At 40.3% G+C, this 27047-nt stretch overlaps 2 protein-coding genes across 2 annotated transcripts; both read right to left on the bottom strand.

Moving 5' to 3' along the window:
* Nucleotides 1–876: 876 nt before the first annotated feature.
* LOC130172169 (aspartate aminotransferase, mitochondrial-like) lies at nucleotides 877–10589 on the bottom strand. The gene is made up of 10 exons (XM_056380655.1): nucleotides 10430–10589; nucleotides 6180–6336; nucleotides 5366–5494; nucleotides 5221–5280; nucleotides 4979–5140; nucleotides 4541–4645; nucleotides 4150–4300; nucleotides 3505–3670; nucleotides 3197–3347; nucleotides 877–2270 (listed from the first exon to the last, which is right to left on the bottom strand). Exons 1-10 carry the CDS (start codon nucleotides 10510–10512, stop codon nucleotides 2148–2150), a joined length of 1287 nt encoding a protein of 428 aa, XP_056236630.1. The 5' UTR covers nucleotides 10513–10589; the 3' UTR covers nucleotides 877–2147.
* A 4043-nt stretch (nucleotides 10590–14632) lies between these two features.
* On the bottom strand, nucleotides 14633–26215 carry LOC130170885 (calretinin-like). Its single transcript, XM_056378585.1, has 11 exons — nucleotides 26009–26215; nucleotides 20954–21030; nucleotides 20266–20355; nucleotides 20077–20157; nucleotides 18897–18953; nucleotides 18190–18267; nucleotides 17471–17526; nucleotides 17327–17366; nucleotides 16500–16553; nucleotides 15382–15453; nucleotides 14633–15200 (listed from the first exon to the last, which is right to left on the bottom strand). Exons 1-11 carry the CDS (start codon nucleotides 26100–26102, stop codon nucleotides 15084–15086), a joined length of 816 nt encoding a protein of 271 aa, XP_056234560.1. The 5' UTR covers nucleotides 26103–26215; the 3' UTR covers nucleotides 14633–15083.
* Nucleotides 26216–27047: the final 832 nt, after the last annotated feature.

The raw sequence follows: 27047 nt of genomic DNA, 5'->3' as shown, positions 1-27047 counted from the left end.
GCTCATTATTATTGTAAATAGTAATAAAAAAAATAAAAGCAGCAAATCTTCACATTTGAAAAACTGGAGCTAAAGTGTCGCCAGTTTTGTAAACAATTACCTAATTAATTATCAGAACAGTTGTCCAAACATTTTCTGTCAATCCCAAAGTTTTAGCTTTAATTTATATACTGTTGGATAGTTTAATTTATAATAAAGTATCATGTACTATAAGTTGTTTTGTTTGCAGAAGTCTTACTTTAGCTTTTAGCTAGTAACTAAAGCCGTCATACCCAAAAGTGCAATATTTCTCTCTGAAATGTTGTGGAGTAGAATTAAAAAATGGCATGAAAAGAAAAAAAATCAAGTACTTCAAATTTCAGCACAACTACAGTACTTCAGGAAATGTACTTTGTTACATTCCACCACTTTTAATCTTATAGGTGAAGATACAATTAGTGAAATGTGAGAATCACCAACTCAACGCTGCGTTGAAACAAGTGGAACTTTCCACAGGGCCCCTGAAGACCCAGATTCACTGTATGTAAACCATATTGTGGTGGATTGCACCTCCATGTAGGAATGTGCCAAGATAAACTGAAATGATTACAGCCTTGAAACCAACCCTCTTTTGTAGAGTGGCCATGTGTCAGATTCCAAGGGCTAACAGCTCAGTATTGCCCTGAGGAAACTGTCGATGCTTCATTATACATAGTTTTTTTTAAGATAATGTCTCTCCTTATCTTCCTGTAGACCCACAGTTTTACATATTATACTGTATAATAACGCATCCATCGGAATAAGCAAGACACAGGCACATAAGAACGGAAAGATGGGTAAAACTAATGGTTAACTGATCAGATCAGGAAGAGAAAAAAACAACACACAAACATTAGAGTAGATCATTCCTCTATAATAATTTATTTTTTGTTCAATAAGGTACATGACCAGTGATCCATTATTTCTTGATAGAATGCAAAACATGGAGGCGAAGTGCCAGAAGTTTCAGAAGTATGAGTAGACTGGGGTGAAACCCCACATTCCTAGATGCCATCTGTGCCTTACAGTTATAATGATGAACAGATTGACACACTGAAAGATGCTGTCTGAGTGAATGAGTAGCAAGTGCATATTTTTTTCATGAACTGTCCAGTGTTCACCCCAATCAGGTCCCCATCTTCTATTCATCAACAAGAGAGACATTTGTACAGCGAAACAATACAAAGCCTTTATGATAAAAATTAAAAATGGAGCATTGGATTTGGGGCCATGGTGGAATATCAAAATTCATTCAACATGTATTGATTGCGTCTTTGTACTTTGTAGTTTAGCTCTTTGGGCTTGTGTACTTTTTTGTAAGGGGGTTAAAAGGACTGACTGAGAGACTGCTGCCCTGCGACCAACTAGAAAAAAAAAAAAAAAAAAAAAAAAAAAAAAAAAAAAGATTTACAAATACTCCTACCAGAAAAGTATGAATACAAGGGAGATAGGTGACAGACAGAGATAAGGAGACTAAATTACCAGATGATTGATTAGTTCAGATGAACAACCACAGATTAGGCTGATAGTGAATTGATTAACTGGTTGACAAATGCCTGTTAATACAGTGAAGTCATATGGTAAAAACAGCCAGCGCCAGCCTAAACTTGAAACAAACAGTGCCTTACAGCTTATAAAGTGCTACAACTTAACCTTTAAAATTAAGAAAAACTTCTACAAAGCAACAGAGAGCTCACCTTGCACGTAAACTAATGCCCAACCTAACATTACCCCTGTGTTAGTTCCTTGATGTTTTATAGTGAGTGGGCCCATAGCAGATAAACAGCACACATTATGGGGACACTAATGCACATCCAACAGTTGATTCCACATAATAAATAACCAAAAATGAGACACCATCTAAGTCAGTAGAGGGAGAAATGATGTCTTTTATAATTTAGCAGGGGAGCCTGGTCAATGAAATGTTTAAAAAAAAAAAAAGAGCACAGCAGCAACCACCCGAACTGGGACAAAGTTGAAGTCATGATGAAATCCAATCAAGAAAATGTCTAACTAAACACTGAGCTCTTTTCTAAAGGTGGAATGGAGCAGACAGAGAATAAGTGACACATAAAGCTCCTCATTAACACTGCTGCTTTGATTTTGTAGCTCTCCCAGCAGGATCCACTCTACTTGGTAACTGTGTGGATCCCCTGCGCCAGGTAGCCCACGTTTCCAGAGGACACGCCTGCCATGGAAATTCTGCCATCCTTGGTCATGTACACGGAAAACTCCTTTGACAAGCGCTCAACCTGCAGGAAAATACATGAACACACAACAAATCCACGTGAGTGTGAGATACTGACTCCAAGAGAACAGAGTGTCTCCCTGTATCATAACATTTTAAAAAATAGCTTTTCACTGCCATTTACAGTAAACAGTAAAAAAGAACACAAACTCTACGGCAAACATGTCACAGATTAACAGTACTGTGTAAGAGTATAAATAAGGCACGTGATTAAATTAAAATCAAATTTACAATTTATTTAGACATATATTTAGATATTAGAGCTGCTATAGGGGACAATTTTAAACACTGATTTGTAACAGTGCAAGCAAAATGAGTGAATTTCCTTTTGAGATGGATTTTCAATTAATCATCAGAGGAAGGGCATTAAGATTCAGTCCGGCTACCGTGCTAAATTTACCTTTGGAAAGGAAAAAGCTGCTGGGTTTTTATTTTCTTTGTTTGAAATACTATTTCAAAGTGATGGACATTTTGGGAAGGGTTTTCACTTTCTGCTGGACAGTTTGATGAAAAGACAGATAAAACTCTCATTACTGTACAGTAAATTCTTAATACAGTATATCTTGTTTGTTATCGTATCTTGGTCTGTACAATGAACAATTTCCCAGGGACAAGTGCCAGAGTATTAGTTGCTTGATTGTTTTTTCTTTGCACTGGTGTCGTTTCTTCATGTCACTGTCATTGTTTTTTTTCTTAAGGTGTACAGTTCATCTTGTGTTGGTTGTGTGTTCTTTGTTGTGTATTTGTGTTTTTTTAATGTCTACTCGATGTGCCTTTTAAATTGCCCCCTCGGGACAAATAAAGTTTAATGAATTGAATTGAATTGTTGCATGGCAACATTTCATAAAGTTGGTTAAATTTAAGAATTGAACAATTAGTGTCTGTCGCTCTCTACTGTAAGCTGTCGAAGACAAAAATGTGTGTGATTACCTGTTCAGGTTTGAGGCCTGTGAAGCAGAACATGCCGATCTGGTCGATGACGTGCTGCCAGTTGTGGCTGGAGCCTTCCTTTTTCAGGCCGGCGACCAGCTGTTCTCTCATCTTAATGATGCGGTTAGCCATACCGTGGACCTCCTCCAGCCTGTGATGAATGACGGCAGGGTGGGACAGATCAAGACATAGATCTTGGAATATATCTTAACCAGTTTGGAGCATATAAAAGATGAAGTGTTTTAACAAAACTCCAAACTACACTTCTGGTTCAGGATGTATGGATATATTGATCTATAAGCACATACCACAGCGAGCGCAGATCAGGTGTGTTGAGAATGGTTGTTGCAATTCTGGCACCGTTCATTGGTGGGTTGGAGTAAATGGGCCTGATGAGGATTTTAAGCTGAGACTCCACTCTCTTTGCCTCATCTGTGTCTTTACACACCACAGTGAAGCCTCCCACACGCTCACCTGTGAATATCAACATACACACTGACTGTTAAACAAAGTGATTCACAACTCAAGTTCAGTGATATAAAAAATAAGATAAAAAAGTTTCTGGTGCTTTGTTTTGGTTTAAAAAAAAAAAAAACAAAGAAAGAAAAACAAAGCTCTCTCTGGACACAAACAACAATTCCTTAATGAGTATTTACTAGAAAGATGACTGCTTTAAGATATATTCTGAGTTAACACCACATAAGGAACTGTGCTGGTGAACGTAACTATTATATCTCACATTTCAGTACAATTATATTTGTGCTTAGAAAGTCTAAATGTTTATTTCAACAGAACATGTTTTGCTATCACAGTTTTACCACCGGGTGGTGGTAAAACACACCTTTTCAGTAGAAGGTTTTTCATTCAGTTTTTCTATTTTACAAGTACTGTTATCTACATATCACCTTTATTACTTTATATTTAAGAACAGCATATATTGGATTCTGACTGACCATAAAGTCCCATGTTCTTGGCAAAGGACTGGGACAGGATGATGTTGTGGCCCTGTTCAATGAAGTAGCGCACAGCCCAGGCATCACGGTCGATGTCTCCACTGGCAAAGCCCTGATAGGCCATGTCGAAGAACACGAGCAGATTCCTTTTCTGTGAGGTGAGAGAGAAAGCGGGAGAAGAAAGGAGAAGAAGAAAGACACAGACACCAACAACCAGTTAATAATTTTTCAACTGATAACAGCTAATACAAGTACAGTGCTTATAATGTTATTATTGTGGCTTTTGAACTCTGAAAGATCTTTTGATTTTGAGATAAAATGTGTACTCACATTTTATCAAACTGCAGCTGGAAAGATTTCACAGACCTCTCTTGAGATGATGCGTACTCACCTTCACAATGTCAGCGATCTCCTTCCACTGCTCAGGCCTGGGGTCCACACCGGTGGGGTTGTGGGCACAAGCATGCAACAAGATCACACTCTGCTCTGGGATTTTCTGTGACATGAAAGGAGGTTTTGGTTAGTCAACCTACAATATCGTGTATAGCACAATGTTGATGATAGTTTTCACTGCCACACCAGCTGCAAGACATGTAACTCATTACATTAATAACTGTAACCAACTGCTTTTTACACACTGGACGGCCTTGTTGAAAACCCTCACAGCCAAACCTTACTGCTCAACACCTCAATTCCTAATAAGACTACAAACTAACCACAATTCTACAAATTAATCAAACATAATAAAATACACATTAATGGAATTACAATTTCAGAGCATGAAAAGATGCCAAAATATCATTGTGTGAGTCCCTCATTAATGTCTTACAGAGATGTCTTCGAGAGCTCCTTTGAAGTCAAAACCACAGGTGGAGGGGTCGTAGTATCGGTATGCTTTGAGCTGCATGCCAGCGTCTCTGAAGATGGGTGTGTGGTTTCCCCAGGACGGCTTGGGCAGATACACATCACGTGAGCCTCCGTGGAATCGAGACTGTGACAAAGGAAAGACCTGATGAATAATCTGACCCTAATATAAGTTTGTGCTAAAAGATCAACACAACAGGACCTCACCAAAAAGTTGGCTCCAATACGCAGAGATCCAGTTCCTGAGATGGTTTGGACAGTGATGTTCTGTTGGGAGAAGAGAGTTGGACTTAAAACTGTCAGAAATGTCTTGAGCTTCATTTAGTTTGAAGTAATTAACACCCAAACTTACTCTGCCACTCTTCAAAACCTCACTATCAGCACCAAGAGCCAGCTGGGCACAGGCCTTGGTAAACTCTCCCAGACCACCGATGGGAAGGTACTCCTTATCCAGCTGTTTGGCTGCAATCACAGCCTCTGCCTAGAAGGAAAGTGTAAAAATCAAAAAGTATAAAACACAACTAAAGCAATTTCCTTGACTGGTATTCCCTACTTTGTACATAAAACATCTATGATTTAGTTAGTTAGCATTTTGTTAGGTCCAAAACAAATGCAAACACTTTCTCATGGTGACAATGCAAAACAAGAAATTCTCCTAATTATTAACATGTGTTTAACCTACAAATACACTGAATGCTAATGGGTTCAGAAATGCTGATGTTCCACAGAGCTTCGGAAACTGAGCTCAGGATGACGAAGAAAGAATGCACCAATGAGAAACACCCTGAACAGCAACAACCTTTAGCCCTTCTGACACTAGGTGAAAATATAAACCTTTAAACTCTTGAGTGACCCTGAGTGACCCTGAGTAACCCCTCCACTTCCCAAAAAAAACTTCCAAGGAGGCAACACAGTCTAATAGTGAAGTACTGTGGTTCTCTTTGAAATCACTGTGATAAGAATTTAAGAATCAATGATATGACAGCTTTCCTCCCCCAGGTAGAACTTAGACATACCTGAATTGTATGGATCAAATCACTGTCTGTGTGTGTATATATATATATATATATATATATATATATGTATGTATGTATGTATGTATGCGTGTGTGTGTGTGTGTGTACTAGGAATACTAGAGTATTCCTGGAGGGCTGGGCGAGTTCTACCTTGCGGACACAGCTGAGCACAAAGGGCTTGCCCTGGTCATCCCTGTAGGCTCCCACTCCCAGGTTCATCTTCTTGGGGTTGGCGTCCTTCTTGAAGGCCTCGGTCACCCCCAAGATGGGATCGGGGGGACCCATCTGCACTCCACCCCACCATGAGCTGCAACGACACCAAAGCAGGTGAATAATGATTTGGACAGGAGTACAAACAAGAGAGTCAAGAGTTCATTGATAAGAATTGATCTGTGTGCGCTGCCCTGAAGAGCAACTATGCTGCTGCTTCTGTTTTCATGGCCTTAAATGACAGTAGCCACACTAATGTTACGTCTGTATTAGCCATGCTCCTGTGACACGCTGTGGACCTCATGCTCAAGCTTAATTCCTCATGTGACCTGAGGATACCACGCTGACGTAGATCTCATGAGCAACACATGCTCAGTGGACAAAAGTTTCATGAAACAAACATTATAATCCATTCAGGAGGTCCAGAGTCCAACAACAAGAGTAATCTGGGCCTTCAACACACTGTTACAGAAATCATTCCCACACTCACTCAGTCACTACGCCCGACATAAGTTTGGAGTAGGTACTCGATTGTGAGAAAATGTGAATATCATTGAAGAATATATAATTATGAAAAAGCATGCTAATTCTAAATTTACATTTACTCATTTGGCAGACGCTTTTATCCAAAGCAACTTACATGTGGAGGAAATCAGTAAGCTTCAGTGCAATAGGAACCTATAGTGTAAATATTAAGTACTACATCTATTTAATAAGTGCCATCTTATGTTATCTTCACTTGTGTTTTTTTCCCACCACATTAGTTCAATTAATATTTGTCTAGTGTTACAATACTGATAACTGATTAATCATTACCTTATATAAATGGGGACTTCTACATTTTTATTACAGGATCTAAATGGAATATCATATCATCCTTGTCTTTAAGCTGTCTTTAAACATCTTGTATTTTGAAGGCTCCTCTATGCTAAAAAAAAAAAAAAAAAAATTTATGATTTAGTTTGTTCAGTGTTAAGCAAATATTGTTATTAATGAACAAACCAAACCATCCATAACATGTATAATTTTGGAAATTACTGATCTATCAAAATAGAAATATCTCTTGTAAGACTGAGGTAATACCGGCACAAAAGACAAATGTAAGTAAAAGGCAGAAGAGTAAGTAGACCAGGATTAAAAGCAGCAAACATGAGCTCCATATCAAATTTAAAAAGATCATGCACTCTGACCTATGACCTCAGCTGGACAGTCCACAGCTTATCACGCACATGACAGTGTTGCAGCTGGTGTAAATGGATTAGAAACCCTTAGGATTTGTTACGGACATCATACCACAGAAGGATAGATGTATGCCTACACTGTCAGGCTTTATAGAAAGTAAGAAATCCAGTTCAGATTGAGTGAATGGTTTTCAAAATACTTGAGACTTTTCTTTCTCACTGAATGTGTAGACACTCGCGCAGGTGTCAGATCCAACTCAAAAAACCTGTACAGGATCACAGACCAATAAATAACACTGCTCATAAATAAACCAATAAACCCAAACACTGGATCAGAATATATTCTGAGTCATATATCTATTCCCAACACTCACTTTCTCTATGATACATCTATATCTATCATAACTGATTATATCCTAAAAATATCTTCTTAAGCAAATGAAACTCGATGTGAGTGGAAAGGGGATAACCAGGCACAGAAAAATCCAAAACTTAGCATGTGGAACATCAGCCAGCTCCAAGATGTTTCAGGTGCTGTCTTTCTCAGTATGGACATGACTCAAACACTATCTGACTCATCTGTGCATGATGTGTGTTGTGCATTAAAAAGTAAAGTAGCAGAATATGAAATCAGATTACATCTACCTTGTGATATCCAATGCAACTACCACTCAAAATGAAAGTGTCTGCTCAGTAATACAGCACAATTCCAATGTGTAGGCAGATAAAATGAAAGAAATGCATACAGAAATGAATACAAGTGTATGGTGAAAAAAACTAAAGCCTACATTTCATCACTAGATACCACTTGTGTGTATGTGTTAAAGGCCTATAAAATCAGTACATTGCTGACTGCTTTTGGATATACTGTGTTATTATGGGGTGCTAATAATATAATAATTGTCTTGTAGCTGGAACATTTCAGACTTTACATTAATAAATTAAATAGTTTTGTTACACATCTGCTCGATTAATGCAGATTGTTGTGTGTCGCGACCTTCACTGCACTGCTCCTCACATATCGTCTCAGGTTTCTTCTATTTTGTAGACCCTTAACTTTGAAGCTAAATTTAGGACTGAATGCTTTGCAAAGGGTAAGAGTCTCCAATCCCCTACTGATAACTTTAAATAAGATCACGCTTGTTTATTTAGTAGTGACTACAGATCACTGCCAAACATATGTTTACCGCATGAACAAAACAGTTCACACTATTTGCAGTTAACAGTTCGGTTCAGTTCAGTTCAGCTCAGATCAATTGCTAACTTGACTACAATTGGGCATTTGATCCTAAAGCTCCTACAGGGTGTAGACAACACAGTCTAAGAAATAGAAGTTGCAACTCCCTCTGTCATCATAATGACATAGAGGGAGTTGTTGCAAACTTTTAAAGTAAGATTAGATAAGATTTCCTGATTTTCATTGCCCAAGTCGAGTATTGTAAGCAGCTATCTATGAGTAGACTTAACAAAGACTGTACAGTGGGGTCCAAAAGTGTGAGACCACGTTGCCATTTAAATGAATGGTTAAGTGGTATCACACTTTGGGACCCCATTGTATGTACAGTATGTTGATATATAAAGAACATAAATATGGCAATTAAATAAACACGTCTGTGCAAACAGAAGAGGTTGCAGTTATTTTACACCACATAGAATTGTACAATTGAGAATCACAGTAAGGGAACATTTGGGTTCAAGTGGTCTCATTATATCTGCATTGTGCATGCACACAGAACCTTTGAACAACTGGACTTCAGCATTTACATAAACATCAGTGACTGACGAGTTATCAGTGATCAATAGACCAAAGGCCTTTTTGGTAAATTACAGGGGAGGGCTGCTGGGCTTACAATGGTGCTCCTTCTCTACCAACTGCTTTAGAGTCTGGTTACAGGCGGTGGGGGGAAAAAACCCCTATTGTCATTCATGTATTCTTGAAGCAGACCAGCGTGCTTGAACGTGAGACGACAAGATGAGTCAATATGCAAAAACTGAAACACGCCCTCACAGACAGCAATGCGATATGAGAGCAAAACGAAAGCTAACGTTACACCTGAGAACCATGTATGTATTCTTAGTCTAAAGATACTGCCATGCTGCGAACACAGGGACAAAGCAAAGACCAGGTACAGAGACACGACCAAGAATGTGCGATTAAACTGTCTATATGAACAGAAGCTACAAATGAAATGTTTTGGGAAGATAAAGGCGCAGCGGCTGACCAAAACTAGTTTGTCCTCCAAGGGAGCCAGAAAGGACATCGGCGCCTGTCTCAGCCTCGCCGCTAGAAATGAGCCAATCAGCTATCAAAGGCGGAATGCAACAGCCAATCAGCTTGCACGATTTGCCCCAACTACGACAAGTCGCTTAGCTCAAACTGTGCGTCGGATCTGAAAACTGAATCCATCGCGATCGTGTAAATCCTAAAAGAAATTAGCCCTTAAATCTAAAGCAAAGCAGAATCCCAAACATCCAAAACGACATATTTTTATGAACTAATTATTCCTACTACACCAAACCGAGCCAGGCTGTTATTTTCTGTGTTATGTAGGTGACTGCTACACAGGAACTTGTGCTACTGACACATCACAACGTGACTTTCATCACTAGCGCGCTTCGTGATAGCATCGCCAAGTTACCCTCTAAGGTCAGCTTTAGTGCTCACCAGAGAGGATGTCTGGGGCAGCAGGTGCTGGCCTGAGGGGCGACAGAGTCATAAAACGTTTTGACACAGGAGCTAACCTCACACAGCACTTGGGCCCCGTTGAAACCGTTTGACCCCTGTATATGGTAGCTAGCTAGCTAGTATGGCTAAATTAATCACGGAGAAGTGAAGCTCAAACACAAATCCTATGACTGACGGAACCGTTGGTGTTAACGTTAACATAACGACTTCTCTGCCGGTCAAGCTAGCTGCAAAACTAACGTGGCAGGTCGCTGCTAAATTACTGAGACAGCTGTGTTTAAACGTCTCTCTTTTCGCTCGGTATGAGTGTATTGCTGGTTTACCTGTGGCGGGTGGACAGAACTCCCAGGGACGGGGAGATGTTCCCGAGACAGTAGATCACCTTGTTTGATTTAAGCAGGGCCATTGCAATGCTGCACTTGGGAGTCGAGCCTGGTAGGATGTGGACGGATGTGAAGGGCAGGGATGACTACGACACTACGCTCCGTGTACGTACTGACGTCAGAGCAGCAAACGGTGCCGACACCTGCTGAGATTATAATCTGTCTGTGGTGTGTGGAGAGCAGCACGCATAACTCCAATCCATCAATGCTGGAAGAAGTTGTTCTTTTTTGTTTGTTTTTTTTTACTAACGTAAAAGCTGCAGTATGTCAATGTGTAACAACCGTAGTTGTACAAGTCATGCATTCAATTACTGAAGTAAGAGTACTAAAATAGGGTACTAATCCGTTTTAGCATCAAAATGTATTTAAAGTAACAAATGTAGAGACACTCATTGCGTAGATTGGCTCTGGATAATGTATATAGCGATGTAATTATTGATGCATTCACGTGTACATCACTTCAGTGTTAATATTAATATGCTGATGGGTGGATTGTGAATTTCCCCATGGGGATCAATAAACTCTTAAATTAACCTTTAATAATAAATAATTCCTGGCTAGCTGTGAGCATTGTGCACCTCTCTGTTGAAGACTCGCTGACGCAGGCTGGTGCATCAAGCCAGTCTGTCAGCAGCAGAGCCTATGAAAGGGGAAGCCATTCCCAGATTGCAAGAGTCAGTGGAGGGCGCCAAGAAACACCACCCCAAAACCACACCACCACTCCACCAGCTTGATGTCGCTGCCCCGCTATTCAGTACTGATGAGCACAAGGCCAGCCTGATGGCAGAGCACTGACATCATGGAGGATGACTCCAACTCAGTGGACAAGTCTATTAGCCTTTGTTCTGAAGAAGACGAGGAAGACGTTGAGCCCTTCACCAATCAACCAGCTGCAAAGAGTTCAGTCTTCATGTGAAAATGTCATGTCAGAGAGACCAGCTGAGATCTGCGCAGAGACCATGGGGTCATCTGGTGGGAATGAGGGGATCGTCTGCTTAGTAATGATATGACAAACTATGCAAGCAGATAATTGGACCCAAGGTGGTGGCATACATTGCAAAAAGTGATCCCAGTAACGATCCTTGGGGCACTACTGTTGGGAAGGGATGGGATAAGAACATTTGTCCTTGCCATGACACACTGAAGGAGTGCCCAGTGAGTTGGGTTCAAATGTGAAGGAGGCAAAGATATAGGCTGAGAGGTTTGTGTCAGGTGAGGGTGCTGGATGATTATAGTGGTCAGCAGGGTCACTGGGTTTGTGCCATTTTCTCTCAGCAGCTCTGAGATTGGTATGCAGCTTTCAGATGGTGTCAGTCAACCATGGGTGACACAGGATAGAGCGGGCAGGGTTGGTGGATAGAGGACACAGGCTATCCAGGCATGAGGTTAGAGTAGAGCAGAGAGACTCAGTGGCATCACTGACCTCATTTAAAATGTGCTAATAGGTGGGAGATTGAAGATAACCACTGAGGAAAAGTTAGCAGAAGAATGTAATTCATTAGAATCATTCTGATCCACAGTCCGTTTCAGAAGATGGCGACAATGCACCTAAAAGCTTTTTGCTGACCATGCAAAACACCAATGGCAGATTTAGATACAGGCGACATGGGCGGCACCTTGTAAGGGGCAGAAAGGGCGCTTGCAAAATAATAAAAAAAAAAAAAAAAAAAAGATACATTTGCTATTCATGTCCCCATGTGGATCAGGGCAGGCGCCCTGATAAGAGTGGAACTGATCAACACAACCTTTACATTTATAGTTAATTCTTCATGGGATAATTTTTGATTGCAGAAATAATTCCTCTTTCCAGTAGTAGCATTCTGCAGTTACTCAATATGTCCAGCTGAGGACAGTATTACACAATAAACAGTGCATCATCTTTTGAGCTGCGGCTGTATTGCATGTTTTGTATGTGAATCTGCCAGTAGTCTTGGCGCAGGGCATCATGGAGACTTTTCTAGTCACTGTGATAATTATCTTATGCCAAGATGACATTACTCCTGCATCCAGGTCATATTTAATACATTTATCTGTGGCCATGTTGGCTTTTACTGGACACAGAAAATTAAATCATAACTTGTACCTGACCAATTACAAAAAAGTGTGTTATTTTCAACTGGAGGACAATTACGACCAACCATCACTGGTTTACTTTTTCTGTCTACCCGAGCACTGCACCTCCAGCCTCCCACCAGGTGGAGACCTTCTCTACATTTCACTCACCACACACTTTGTGTGGAGGAAATATGGCTATTTCCAAGAAACCCATTATATGAGAGAGAATTCACTCGCACACCCAATGTCAAAAAACAATAATTTGAGGAAAAATGTAGCTTTTACAGTTTCCATTTTTTATTCAGTTGCAATGTGTAGTGTTTTTACCTTTGTTTCTTGTCAGTATAGGTTAGCTGTATGGTTTAACTCAGTTTATCTTAGTATTTGCACTATATGCATGTCTGTATGTATAAGCTAAGGTTATTATGAACATGATCTAAATCTTAAAGTATTTCTCTAACTAATCCTAACCCCATAACCACACTGAAATCATTCTCCATTTGTCTTTAAACCACAGAAACTAATGACAGTTTAATATCTCATGATGAAGAGAAGGAGGAGCTTGAGGAACTGTGGAGCTGAAAGAAGCATTAAAATGAAAGCAGCAGAAAAAGAATAATGGGAAAACAGATAAGAGAGAATTAGTGACTATAATGTTGAGTGAATGTGTGTGTTTGATTTAACAGGAATTATTGATGCAAAGTAAAGAGTCAAAGAAAATAGGGCAAAGTTTAAGCAATGGGGAATGCCCCAATAAATCCTATTTTTTACAATGAGAGTTATCTGAGGATGAATATTGTGACTTTAAAAGCCTAGCACATTTGTGTTATACCCAGGTGCTCCTTAGAAATCTTCTCTGGACTGTCCTTTCTCACGGCAGAAAACTCATGTGTCATAGTAGGGAATGTGAGTGAGCTGTGTCCACTAGCCTGTGTGTGTGTGTGTGTGTGTGTGTGTGTGTGTGTGTGTGTGTGTGTGTGTGTGTGTGTGTGTGTGTGTGTGTGTGTGTCTGCAGCTGTACATAGGGTAAATAACAGAGGGAATCTCATCTGCCGTTTCGATTTATGTCTTATTCTTATCACTGAATGGGACTGATGTGTGTGAAGGAATCAGAGCGGATATAACTCTCTTTTTCCTTGTTGTCAGCAGTTAACAGCTTGGACTACAGTGCACTGTTTCACTGTGTGCCCTTGTGTTTTTATGTGTTTGTGGGTATATGTGTGTACCCTTATGTGTATGGCACTGAACATTCAGTGTGAGGGACTGAGCACTGTATTGTTTTTGAGCATGAGTGAGTGTCGGTGTAGTTGCAGTGATGGCGTGTGTGAAGGAACGGGCTTTAAAGATGTTGAGTTCAATTAAAGATGAAAGTACTGATGATTAATTGATGGAAGGTAGGTTGGTCCATAAGGCTGAAATATGGGGATGTGTCCTATAGGAAGAAACAGAAAAGTAAACTAGTTCATCGTCTTGTAGATAATCCATATATAATCTATGATAAACATATATTGTCACTCACATATTATAGAGGCAAATATAATCAGTACTATATTGTAGAATATGTTTCAGTGTTGAAGTCCAGACACATTTGGATGAGAAACAGGTATGTTTCAATTATTTAACTGCAAATCTTTGGTTGCCATGCTGTGTTTTCTCATGCTGTGTTATGGCAGATTTGTATACATGCGGGAGTGAGACAATCATTCTGCTGTACTTTTGTTGTCCCTGGTCTCTCAGCTTGTCCTACTCTGCTCACTTCATCTCAAAGTGCCACAGAGGCCTCAGAGACTCTCCTCTATGAAAAATGGAGCAGCACAAGCTTTTTCTACTTCACATTTTCTTTTTACCAGGAGATTAGAAAGTGAAGGTGGAGCACTTTGGAGAAAACATTCTTGCTCTGGGCATTTGTACTAGAGCTGTAATCTTCACTGGAACCGATCCGAGTAAGTTTTCCTTTACCTGCCACTGACAGAAAATACCAAACAAACCTTTCATTGTAGGTGCAGTGAAATTATAACTGAGCCGTAACAGAGGATCATTTAGATGAAGATATACCTTTTTCATGCCAGTGAATAAATGGGACAAAACTTGTCATGTTATATTTATTCATCTCTCAGTAATATCTTTGACAGAACAGTTAAAGCCTCATAACATAATCTAATATCATATTAAATTAAGTAGAAATAAATAAAATAAATGAACAGATGCTACAGAACAAATATCCATTTTAAATTCAGTGGGAGAAGAACATATAGATATGATATGAATGTAAAAATACATATTAAATGCATATTAAAAACAGGAGACCAAATAAATAAATACACAATATATTCCTAGCGATGGCTATTTCACTATGGAACTGCATGTTAAGTTAAAAAAAAAAAGGTATAAAGCTAAAAGAGCAGGGCCAGTAGTACACTTTTGTTTTCACTCTTAAGCGGTGTGTAGCGAGGTTCAGGGTCACACATGCACCAGGTTACATCAGGAGGTAGGAAGAAGGAGACAGTGGGGGAGGACGGCAGAGTCCCAGGCAGGGAGGTCACAGCGAGGAGTCACGGCAGAGGACGATCTCCAGCTCGGTGCGGTACAGTTTTCCTCCATCAGACAGAGCCATGATGCTCTTTTTGTGCCCCACCAATCCTGTTGAGTCCACGTCCTGCATGCAACGTGCAAAGGGGTTTACATAGAAAAGTCACCGTCAGTGGGCACAAAGTCGTCCACAGATGGTACACAATGCAGAGGCCATGTACTGTAGGCAGCTATTTCATCTCAGCTCTATATTTGGCAAGAGGAAAAGTAACCTGAGCTGATCAATCAATAGGCTAACTATTCATTACCATTTTGTTCTTGTCGCAGAGGTCCTTCAGCAACGCATCCAGCTCCTGCTCATCAATATATCCATTACCATCCTGTTGAAAGAGACAACGAGGGAGGTCTGATCAGATTTTCCTAAAGGTATTTGATGTAACAACAAGACGAAGTCTACAGCCATGCTAGCAGCTCAGTGATGCTGTATGTAGGCACAGTGGTGCTTTGAGCTACATGCTAATATCTGCATGCTAACTTGTAAAAATGATCACAATGCCACTATGCTGATATTAAGCAGGTGTAATATGATCTTAGTTTAGCACTAAATACCATCTACAGCTGAGGCTGATGATGGTGCTGCAGAAAAAGTCAGATAATCCCTAAAGTTATTACAGTTCAGCCTGAGAGGAACATGAATATCTGCTCTAAATTTCATAGTGGCACTAAATGGACAGTCAAGGGGTCAGCAAAGTCACTGAGATTCATCCTCTAGGGTCCATGAATCTCTGTACACAATTTCACACAAATCCATGTGATAGTTGTCAAGATATTTCAGTCTGGGCCAAAGGGGTGGACCAACGAACAAACCAATATTACCATCGATAGAGTAAAAACCGAGCATTTGTCTTAAATACATACAATATTTAAATACATACATAAAGGAAAAGTGGCATTCATTGGAAAATATATCAATTTCAAGCCAAAAGTGCACAAATGAGTTGCAGTGTGTATTCAGGCTTATGCCAATCAAGTGTAAAAACCTGTCTGTCTGTCTTTCTGTCTTTCTGTCTGTCTGTCTGTCTGTCTGTCTGTCTGTCTGTCTGTCTGTCTGTCTGTCTGTCTGTCTGATCTCGTCAAATATTCGATAAATTGCCAAGAAATTATGTATAGACACTCATGGTACCCAGAGGATGTATCCTGAGTTAGTGAGCTTCCCTCCAGCACGACATTTACAGCAGATATTTGAAGACAATTGTAAGCATGTCAGCATGTGGATTTGAACATTTAGCCTCAGCCTCACAGAGCCACTAGCATGTAGACCCTTGTTTAGGTACCGTACCATACAGCAACACTCACACACACAATGCATAACACATATCACAGATGTATCATAGCACAAACAGACAAACAAACATGCTCTTTTGACCTTATCATAGAAGGTGAAGAGGGAGTCAAATTCTTTGACTGTGAGCCTGATGCCCTGTGAAAGAGAGAGAGAGAGGGAGAGAGAGCGGTGAAAATTATTAGAAACGGATGGATATTTCTAGACAGCGGTAAAAGCCCCACCAGATCCAGAACTGATATTAATCCATGGAGATTATGATAACTGGGACTAGAGTTGAGTTAATCCTGATCAGACAGACTAATCCTCTGTCAGAAAGGAATTGTTGATCTGCTCTCCCAAGCCACTGTGTACATATGGGGACATACAGTACATGACAAAATGCATGTGGGAAATCTATATAGATTACCATTGCCACTGTGCTACAAATTGTGGACCTTAAAGAATCAAAACAGTGCACATAGTGACTATGTATTACCTCAGTAAGAACGTACATGAAACTGTGGAAGAAGATATTTTTACTTTAAGATGCAAATTAAAGTCTTAGGTCTTTAATCAGAATAATTTGACTGCAATTATCAAAATTATTTCATGGACCATCAAAGCTGTTTCCAAACACTGTTGGTTTAAATGGGATTCCATCATGTTTTGTCATTCTATAATATTTAATTCCCGAAGGACTTAACATCTGTAAACACGCATTTGTGTCGATGCCTCATATGTTCATTCAGTACTTTGATGACGAATAATCCTCTTGGAGTGAATCCAATAATGTTGCATTGTACTATTCTGAATCTACACTGTTGTCTGACTTCTCTCCATCAGAGGGATGACACTTGAATCTTTAGCTGCTTAGACAATTACACTAAATTTGAAAAAGGTTATTATTTTTATGAGTATAATAATCTTACCTGGAACTTCAGCAGGAAGTTTTCTTGCACTGGCAAGAGCCTGCAGTAAAAAAAAACACAAAGTTTAATGTTGTCCTTTGAAATAAAAAAGTGTAAAATTGTGTAAATTTTAAACAAACAAAATAAACTGTAAGTAACACTGACCTTGCCATCTCAGAGAGGCCCAGCTTACCATCACCATTAAGATCAAACATCCTTAGCTGCACAGAAAGAAAATTAACAAGGAACCTGTAACCAAATATTATTATGTGCTGTACATACACACACATATCAGATCTTAAACATAACCACTCAAGTGGAATTAAATGGCAGCAGTTGAGTGTGTTAAGGCCACAGATGGCTGATTGATGCTGGTGGCTAGAAAAGTGATGTTTCAGCAGTGTTCAGTTGTTCGAGATATTAAACAAGACATTCAAATTCTAGCCTTCAGGGAAGCTACTTCAGAAACGCTGCAGCCAGCTGCTAAAAATATGGGCATGAAGGCATTGCTGTTGACAGAGGAGGACAAACTTCATGGTCATTCTTAAAACTTTGGAGAATTTTGAAGTGTCATTGAATGATGCCAGAGACAGCATGTTTCATCACTGAAGATAAATACAGCATGGTGTATACAGTATATAATGCAATATATTTCAAAAATGATTCTTGGTATAAGAAGTACATGGTTGTTCTGTGCTTATGGGCTGTAAGTAGTAATGTAGTCATCACTGTAATGTTTATATGGATCAACAGAGAAACGTTAGATGGGCTATTACATGGTGATGAAACTCTTGGCCTTTAAAGTCCTGAGTCTTGCAGTCATTATTTTGAGTTTGCCAAAGCAGAGTGAAGGAAAAGCATTTTCTGTGCCTAATGATGCTCACAATTGTCTGTGTGTACTCATTGAGCTTCTTGTCATCGTAGTTTCTGTTCGCCTTCTTCAGCAGGTCTGACAGGAAGCCCTGAGGAGAGAGACAAATGACCACGGTCAGTGATTGGATCATGTGATGATTTTACTCTGGAGTCCTGGTGAAAATGAAATGCTGGTGTCATTGTACAGAGCTCATGATGTGAAAAGAAGTTGGAGTATTTCTTTTCAAAGGTGATAACGTGGTTTTGTTTTTCACACAACAGTGAGAACTTCCCTTGGGGAGCGGTGCATACATGTGCAGATTGAGTCGAGGAAATGGCAGCAATTATACCACTGCCACAACACGGAGGCTAATCATTATCTCAACCGAGGTTTGTTTACAATAATTGCTGCACAGGCAGTCACACATACTGTGCATACAGCATATTAACCACTTACTGTATTTACTGGTCTCTCTTTTGTTTGCCCACACATAATAAAAAGGAGACCAGACATACGTGGATAATACCTAGATGAGCCATCAGTTAAATCATTTTCACAAATTACTGGGCTTTTTCCATGTTGCATAGGACACAAACTAAATGTCATGGGTGAGAGTGAAGAGCAGTAAGTGTGCGTGCTTTTGCATAGACAGTACTGTACTTCGCCACGAGCAGCAGTGCTTTAAATAATTTTTACATGAATTAGCTGTATCGCAGAGTTTGACATATTGTGTTTTACCTTCAGCTCATTTGATTCAATGTATCCGCTGCGGTCAGTGTCATACCTCCGCCAGGCCTGCAGGAGAAGAGTGATGTTGTTGCAGTAGCTTTCAGAAAACGTGTGTAATACTACAACCACAATGACAAATATGAAATACATGGCAGACCCTCTCTGATTTATAGCAGAAAAAAAGACTACAATAAAGAGAAACGACAGTGGTGTCATCCGACATTGTGTAATTATAGAATTTGTCAAGCCCTCATCAAAGATGGATACCTAAACCCCTCCAGCACTCACTGCTTTTCCCCTGCAGAAAGCTGAGGTCCATTCATAATGTATGGCTGTCTGAGAATAGCTTTAACACACTGAGCAGCCCGAACATCACACCACTGAAAACCCTCCTCAATCAGAGTACAACCATGTGTGTGTACTGTATGTGTGGGTTACTTTCTATCACAAAGGCCCAGATGTTCAAGGCGTCACAGTTTTCTCTCTATTCATCTCAACATATGCAGCTGAAGAAGAGAGGTCGCTCTTTATGGTTTTCACTAGTGATCCAGAAGTGCGGGTCAAACATGGTGTTGTTTAGATGTTGGCAAGGTATTAAATATTGAAAGATTCAGCTTAAGGTAACTCCTTCACTGTGTGTAATATTTAGATGCTTTTCTGGCTGACAACTGAGGCTTAAATGCAGTTCGGCTTTACGTATAGTGACTTTAAAGTAACAACAACCATCGTTGGCCACTGACAAGACTAATTCATGGATAATATATTCTTAAATTCAGTCATTTCATTTCATTGTAGTTGTTCACCTGAAGAGAATTTAATCAGTGATGTTTAGTACAATATCTAACATTTTGTAAGTGTGTGAGTTCCAGCCGCAGCATCCAGGCTTCAAATGTACAATTTACAGCCTCACTTGTCCAGGAAAACAAAAGGAATCACAGGGCCACTGAGCATATGTCCCACAGGATGAAGTCTGATAACTTGAGGCATTGACTCAGAAACAGAGAAAGAATAAGGCTGTTTCAAACCCAAACCTCTTAACAATCATTAAATCGAATCAGTTTTGATGTGTTTGAGAGATTGACAGAGCAGATCTAATATATAGTTATATAATGAGAACTCAGTGCACGTCATCAGGCATTAATAAGGTTAGAAAATAAATATCTACACAGGACAATATACAAAAACTTACTGCCATGAATTCAGCACTGGATCCCACAAACTCTCTGAAACAGAGCAGGAAGTTTTCCTCTGTGGGCAGAATCTGAGCCAGCTAGAGTGGAAAATGAAGAGACAGAGGAATTATTATTAGTTGCTATATTTTTAGATATTTTTGGGGGGGCATTTTGCTGGACATTAGCTGTTTTTAATATGTTCTCACCTCGGACATTTCGATTCTCCCATCAGTATTCTTGTCAAAATTAGCCATGAACTCCTTCATCTTTTCTTTGAACGCAGCATGTGAAGGATCCTGCAAGTACATCAAATCACAGATCAAAGACTTAGGATAATGGAGCCTTTAATTTAAAGATATATTCAGGATAAACACATATTGAAACCTGCGAACAAGGCCAGCCCTAAAGATTACATTTATAGACTTATAGTTTACAACAGCACCATCAGTTTTGTATGAAATGTGATGCCACCTGGATCATGTTTCCTATCAACATAATGAGGAAACATTGATTATCACATGTGGCCTGTCCCAAAATGTTTATACTGAACCTATTAGCAAAACACTCACTGATATTATACTTAATTAGTTTTTTTGTCATTTACACAGCACTTGGTTAAAGTAAGAGAAAGAAGAAGAAGAAAACACAATCCAGTCAGTGCAAACTTGCTCCTGTCATAAAACAACATACATGTCTAGTATATAAATGTCATTTAAATAATTGTGATTGATACATCCTTGTATTATTTTGTGAAACGTCAGACTGAAGTTGGACTGACCAATCTGTAGTGAGAGTGAAACAGAGTGTGACATTATATTCATTCATGTCATGTCACCTACACGAGTAACTTTGGGTGAACATGACCACAAGTTTTCAGTGACGTGCTGCACTCACCACGCCAGCTCCTCGTCTCACAGTCTCCAGCTCTTTGAAGAAGTTCTCCAGCTCCTTCCCTTCGATGTAACCGTTTCCTGCGGAGCACCAGAGGGCCTAAATTAGTTTGGCACAAATTATGTTATGAAGCTTTTAAGTCGCCTGAAGCTTTGTTGACTGTGCAAAAGTTTGATTAAAAGACTTGAGATTTGGATGGAAGATTAAAGGTCACCGGGGGGGGGGGGGGTTCTTTCAATTTTGGAACAGTCGCTAAACCTCAAGTGCTCGTCCAGTCTCATGTCCTCTGTGAGTTAACAGAGTAGCTCACTTGGACTGTATCCAGAATGCACATGTGCTTACAGCTGTTCTAGCTTGAGGACTTTCGTAGAGTATTTGGTTAGTTTAGCCCTGAAGTCGGTGTACGAGGCAAAACACAGTACTGAGTCGTCAATAATCATGTCCTGAGTGAAGAAGATTAAAACGTTATATCATCACTGAAAACTTTTAATTGAAAACTCACTCTGATGACCTGAAGGCACGGCACACAACTACAAGCCTGTGCATACAGAATATCCTATATTCATTATATCTCTTGCCAAATTGGCATTTAGCTGTGGCGGAGATTCTGGAGATTGAGTGATGTGCTGCAGCAGGAAAAAAAACAAAAAACAGACCGCGAGAGTCCAGTGCAGTTGGAGAGTAAGCACCATAATGAGTGTGTTCTTGCCTGAGAGGGTGAAACTGGGCAGTCACAATGATGCTTACTGGAGCATACTGTCCTGTGTCCGGATTTGTACTTCTTCTGACAGTCACGTGATCAGGAATAATTTAATACAATAATTTTCTCCACTGGTTTGCCTGCAAGTCACAGGGTAACATATAGGACATTCAGCATTCTCTTTTTAATCACAAGAATGAGTCCCATCTGTCTGCAGTCCGAGCGAGGATAGGGGGTTTGTGCCTTTACAAAAAGAGATGTTAATAAAATTGTTATTTCAGAATGAAAGACTGATGTACAGTATAAAATGCAGAGATTCACCCAGCCCCCCCTCCATCTCTATCTCTTAATCTCTTATCCTTTCATCTCCTTTCCTTTCTGATCACCTCCCCAGCCCCCCCACCCCCCCACCCCCTCCCATCTCCCTGCCTAGCTTCATTTCCACATTGTATTTGATAGGTGCTCCATGTCACCATCTGTGCTTTGGTTGAGCTGGTGTTTTACACAAAGTTCTGGGTGTGGAGACAAAACAAGCTCAAAAGGCTTGTTATAAACAGAAATATTTAGATTTTTTTTTACTTTGTGAGCAATGACTCACTCAGTATCACCTAAAGCAGTAATTATTTTACTGAGTGCTGCTTCCTCCTTGCTTGGCTGGCTCTTTCCAGCTGGGTCGGCAGAGTGGGGTTTAGTTTAACCAAGTGCGGAAAGTGCAAGAAAAGGAGAATACAAGGATAGCGTATTTCCAAAGTGAGAGTAGCTGCAGCTGATGCCTATTGCCTTCTCATTCACGTACCTGTAGCGCAGGTACTGTTGCTACAGGACAGATGACTGAACAACAAATGTTGCTTTTACTGGCACAAAATAAACTGTCATCGACCCTCAGTGGCCATCTTAAATAAATTGTAAACCTTTGCACCTTCCAAATGTCCAGTTTCTCTGGTGAAGTTAGTTATTTCACAATAAAAGGTGATTAAATACAGACCGGAGTATCTCAGGTGGGGAAAGAACAAATAACCTGTGATGAAGCATAAGTGTGTTCAAATCCCATCATTTGTAATAAAGCCTGTATATGTGTTCTCAGTTCATTGGGACGCACTGCCGGAGTTTAGCTACAACACAAATCTCAGCTGCCACATGGAGCGCACCGCTGCACACTGAGCAGATGCAGCCCTCTCTCTCCTAAAACATTTTCAAACACAGCTCAACTGCCGATTGCTCAACGGCAACTCGAAAACAAACCATCTGCCTGACTCATGACTGAAAACGGCACAAAGGTGCGTGCCAAAGACAGATCATTGCAGAAAGGGTGGCCGAGTGTTTCATCAAAGCCCTCATGAGGTGCTGCACGCTGCAATACCACTCTTCAGATGGATGAGTTCAGTGGAGTTTATTGCTATATGATCAAGAGGAAAGCATGCGCCACTCTTTGTGTTTCATCCAGCGTGGAACTAGCTTCAGGAATAGCCAGTAGGAGGCACAGTCCCGTAGTGTTGCTGTTGCTCTGCAGCTGTGGTCAAGAAAACAACCTGTTGCAACAACACCCCCACCCCCCCACCCCCCAACACTGGACTGCTTTACAATGAGTGGAGAGAAGAGTCTATGTTTACTTGTGCGTCTTTTTCTGTGATGACGTACAAGGCTCTACTCCCATGGATCAATCACTTTCCATTTTACTGATTTATCTTAGCAGTAAAAATGTCTGGTCTTAAAGCCGACCAACGCTCACTTTCTCCGGCTCTTTCACACTGAGTAGTAACTAAAGAACACGAGGTCTGTTGTGGAGTTAAAAACTTCAGTTGTTAGTACTTCTAATTTGCGGCATCAGGTTTTGATCCCTTCAGTCATGACTGCTGAGTGTAATGCTTTATGTATTAATGATGGTAGTAGATATTAAGAAGATTAGACGAAGGCAATCCTTTAAAACATTTAATCACACTAAGGAGGAAGGTTTTTTTTAGATTTTATTCACACCAATGGGCCCAAAAAAAGCATTTCTTTCACTTCATGATTCTACTCATCTAGGTGGGGGAGTCATTGGCTGTGGCTTCTTCACCCTCATCACCACTACTGTGCCCTGCCCTTGAGCAGGACACTTAACCCCTACACTTCTCCAGAGGAGCTGCGTGAGTACAATGGTTTAAAAAAATATTCACTGCAGATGTCTCGGTCTGAAAAGTTCAAGATCAATAAGCCGTTGATCAGCTGGCCATTTACACTCTATCTCCACCTATAGTTCGATCGATGTATAGTTTTGAAATGTAACCTGTTTTAAGATCTGAGGTTTTCAACAATGGTCACTTGTCCTTCCACAATCACTCATATGAGCGTTTTCTGATCCAAAACTGTTACAACTGTCACAAAAACGATTAAAATGACCATCTTCTGATCTATCACCACTGTTACTGTTTGGTTACGGTTTGGTTGCTTAGACACAAAAACCTCTCAGTTAAGTTTAGGGGAAGATCGCGGTCATGGTTAAAACAAACCAACATTGACACAATTGGCCAGAAACAGCAGTTTGCAGTGGGGCTGCGTTGTGAAGGCTGTGTGGGACTCTACAGTACCGTTTGATGAAAATACACTGACAGTTTAAAAGACAGGGTTTAAAAGGGTTTAACAACAGAGGTCAGAGCTTTTTTTTTTCTGAATGGCTTCAGAAAATAATCCTTCAGTTGTAGTTGGATCATGAAAACCACTAAAGCTGGAGTGGCTCATAGTGAAACAGAGTGGGACAGCGACAGTTTGGCTGCCACACACAGTATAACTACTGTTAACCTGGAGACGGAGATGCGATATAACTAAGTACATACTCATGTACTTACTTTAAGTACTTTCACTTTACTTTAAAGATTTCACTCTCAAGTCAGATTCAGAGGCAATTCCCCTCACTGACCTGACAGCTGCAGTTACTTTGCAGATTAAGATTTAACATATGATCAGTTAACAGCTCAGATTTAATCACAGGTAATAAAATATGTCTTGTTAGGGCAACTAATGGTTATTTTCATTATTAATGTGATGAATCTGTTGATTATTTTTCTCAACTAATCAATTAATTGAGGTCAAGTCAACATATTCAATCAGCTTGTTTTGTCCGACCAACAGTTAAAAACCCAAAGATATTCTTTTTCAATATAATAAGACTAAGAAAAACAACAAATAATCATATTTGAGAAACTGGAATAGAGAATTTTGACCAATTTCACTAATTCACTAATTGATTGTTAATTCAGTGAACTGACGTTTCAGCTCTAACTGTTACAGATTTGGCTCCCCAATACAGAATTAAAAATAGATCAATTCAGCTCCAACTAACATTAAATAGCTGCTTATATATTAATGCATCAGTAATAATAAGCCATTACTTTATAATAGTCACTGCTGTTCTACGTGCATGACTACTTTTACACTCATACTTTTGATAGTATGTTACTTATATCTAATTTATTTTATTTACTTTTACTGGAGTAAAATTGGGTTTATGTGTTCACTGAGGTGTTGTTGTAAAGAATCGTCCACCAGTAGTTGTGTGCTACTACCAGTACACGCACACGCACGCACACGCAGGCACACGCACACACACACGCACACGCGCACACACACACTCACACACGCACACCCCTCCAGTTCAATCCCAGTAAGCCCTCAGATTCAGAAGCTCCTCCCATCAAACACCCGTTCTTACCTTTTCACTCCCCCCTCTCTCTCCCTTGCATCCTTTTATCCCTCCCTCATCTCTCCTTCTCTCTCTCTCACATTTTTTGATCTTTCTCTCTCTCCCTCCCTCTCGCTCTCATATTTTTTCACTCTTTTCCAGCCTTCCCTCTATAACTTAACTCTGACTGAGACTTATTTCTCTTATCATGATCTCAAAATCACTGCAGATCCTCACACATTTACTCTCACGCTTAATCACAGCAAATGTAGTAAGTATCAAAGTATGTAATTTCATCGGATGAAAGAACATTAAAATCTCATACCTATTTTATTTTCTTTTGTTTAGTTTTTTGTTTTTTTCTTTACCGCTGACACATCAAGGACAAAAGTCATGTAAAACTGAAAACGTTGAAAACAGCTGGTATTCGTTTCAGATTAGCTGGATTGAATATATTAATTTTCTTACAGCAGTTAGTGACATATGCTACTAAAATATAATCATGTTGCTGATTTTAGCGCTTCATTTGACTATATATATAAAATAACAATAACAAAAATAAGAGGAGACTAATTAAATTCTAACTGGAAATAAAATAGTTGTAATTACAGTGAATAAAAATCTGACATGTTCCTCACAATTACATTTTTAGCTTATAATACTGTAAATACTCATTTATGAATCACCGCTGGACACTGACCGTCTGCGTCAAAATGTTTCCAGATGTCGATGAACTGCGCCGCGGTGAGCTCAGCCAGGTGCAGGTGGGGTGGCTTCTGTGCTTGAGTGGCCATCTCTGCTGTCTCTTCCTCCTTGAAGTCGACTGTGATAGTTGGAGGTAAAACTTTTCCTGGAGCTCCTTGGTACTGTGGGCAGCTCCTGCTCAGTCGGGGCTTTTAAACCCCCCGCGGCGTCCGCGCTTCTGCTTCCTGCCACACGGGGGCGCCCCCACCGTGCACGGAGCCTGCAGGGAGCTACAACAGGGGACCAATTACAAGGGGAGGGGGAAGAGCACTCTCCTGGGGTTTTGCATAGGAGTTACCATTAACTGCTGCCCAGGCAGCCGGTTTGATAGCAGGATCATTATACATCATCCAATCCTGCTGCTCCCGTGGGGAGAAAATGACATCAAACTATTTATCCTTGAGCGGGGCCCCCTGCTGGCTTAGATGGATCTTGTAAGCTCTGTGTCATCCCTGTCTCTTCCAACTCTGCACCCTCACCCCCACTGTGAATTATCAAATAAAGCCTGAATAAATTAAATATCCCATCCCAAGGGCCACAGCACTTCAGAAGGAGGTAGTCTAAACAATACAAATGTGCAGTGATGCACATGTCATGTTCTAGTAAGGACCAGATCACTCCTTCACTGTCTGCTGAGTTTTACCTATCAGATGTCACCCACACATGAGACTACACCCTCCCTCCATTCTTTGCTTTTACTTTCATCTCCCCCCTCAATCTGCTTTTCACAGCCCTCCATATTCCTGGCCTGTGGAGGTCGGAGGGACACTCAGTCTCCTTGGTCAATCGAACCCATATTTGGCGTAAATCCAAGCAGCGGCAGCAGCAGCAGCAGTCGCTGTTGCATGGCCACTAAATCACCAACACGTCTTTGTTCATTCTGCAGAACGAGCTGTACACTCCTCCTATCTTTTTTTTCATCTTCCCTTGGTGCATCTCCCTCTCCAGTTTGGTCCCTACAAGCTGGTGTAAAGGGTGGGTGCTGTGTTGGGGGG

Source organism: Seriola aureovittata, chromosome 1 (genome assembly GCF_021018895.1).
Source record: "Seriola aureovittata isolate HTS-2021-v1 ecotype China chromosome 1, ASM2101889v1, whole genome shotgun sequence".
NCBI classification, from domain to species: domain Eukaryota; kingdom Metazoa; phylum Chordata; class Actinopteri; order Carangiformes; family Carangidae; genus Seriola; species Seriola aureovittata.
Note: the sequence above shows the minus strand (reverse complement) of the source record. Positions and strands in the feature narration are given on the sequence as shown.

Bases quoted from the DNA above. Each gene is read 5' to 3' on its own strand.
- LOC130170885 (XM_056378585.1), bottom strand. From the start codon at position 26,102: ATGGCCACTCAAGCACAGAAGCCACCCCACCTGCACCTGGCTGAGCTC. The intron at 17,367-17,470 runs GTCAGTGTTACT...TTTTTACTGCAG, and splicing joins GGCCTCTCTGAGATGGCAAG to GCTCTTGCCAGTGCAAGAAA. The intron at 16,554-17,326 runs GTAAGATTATTA...TCTCTTTCACAG, and splicing joins ACTTCCTGCTGAAGTTCCAG to GGCATCAGGCTCACAGTCAA.
- LOC130172169 (XM_056380655.1), bottom strand. From the start codon at position 10,512: ATGGCCCTGCTTAAATCAAACAAGGTGATCTACTGTCTCGGGAACATC. The intron at 5,495-6,179 runs GTAGAACTCGCC...CTTTCCTTCTAG, and splicing joins TGCTCAGCTGTGTCCGCAAG to GCAGAGGCTGTGATTGCAGC. The intron at 4,646-4,978 runs GTAAGACATTAA...TTCATGTCACAG, and splicing joins GAGCTCTCGAAGACATCTCT to AAAATCCCAGAGCAGAGTGT.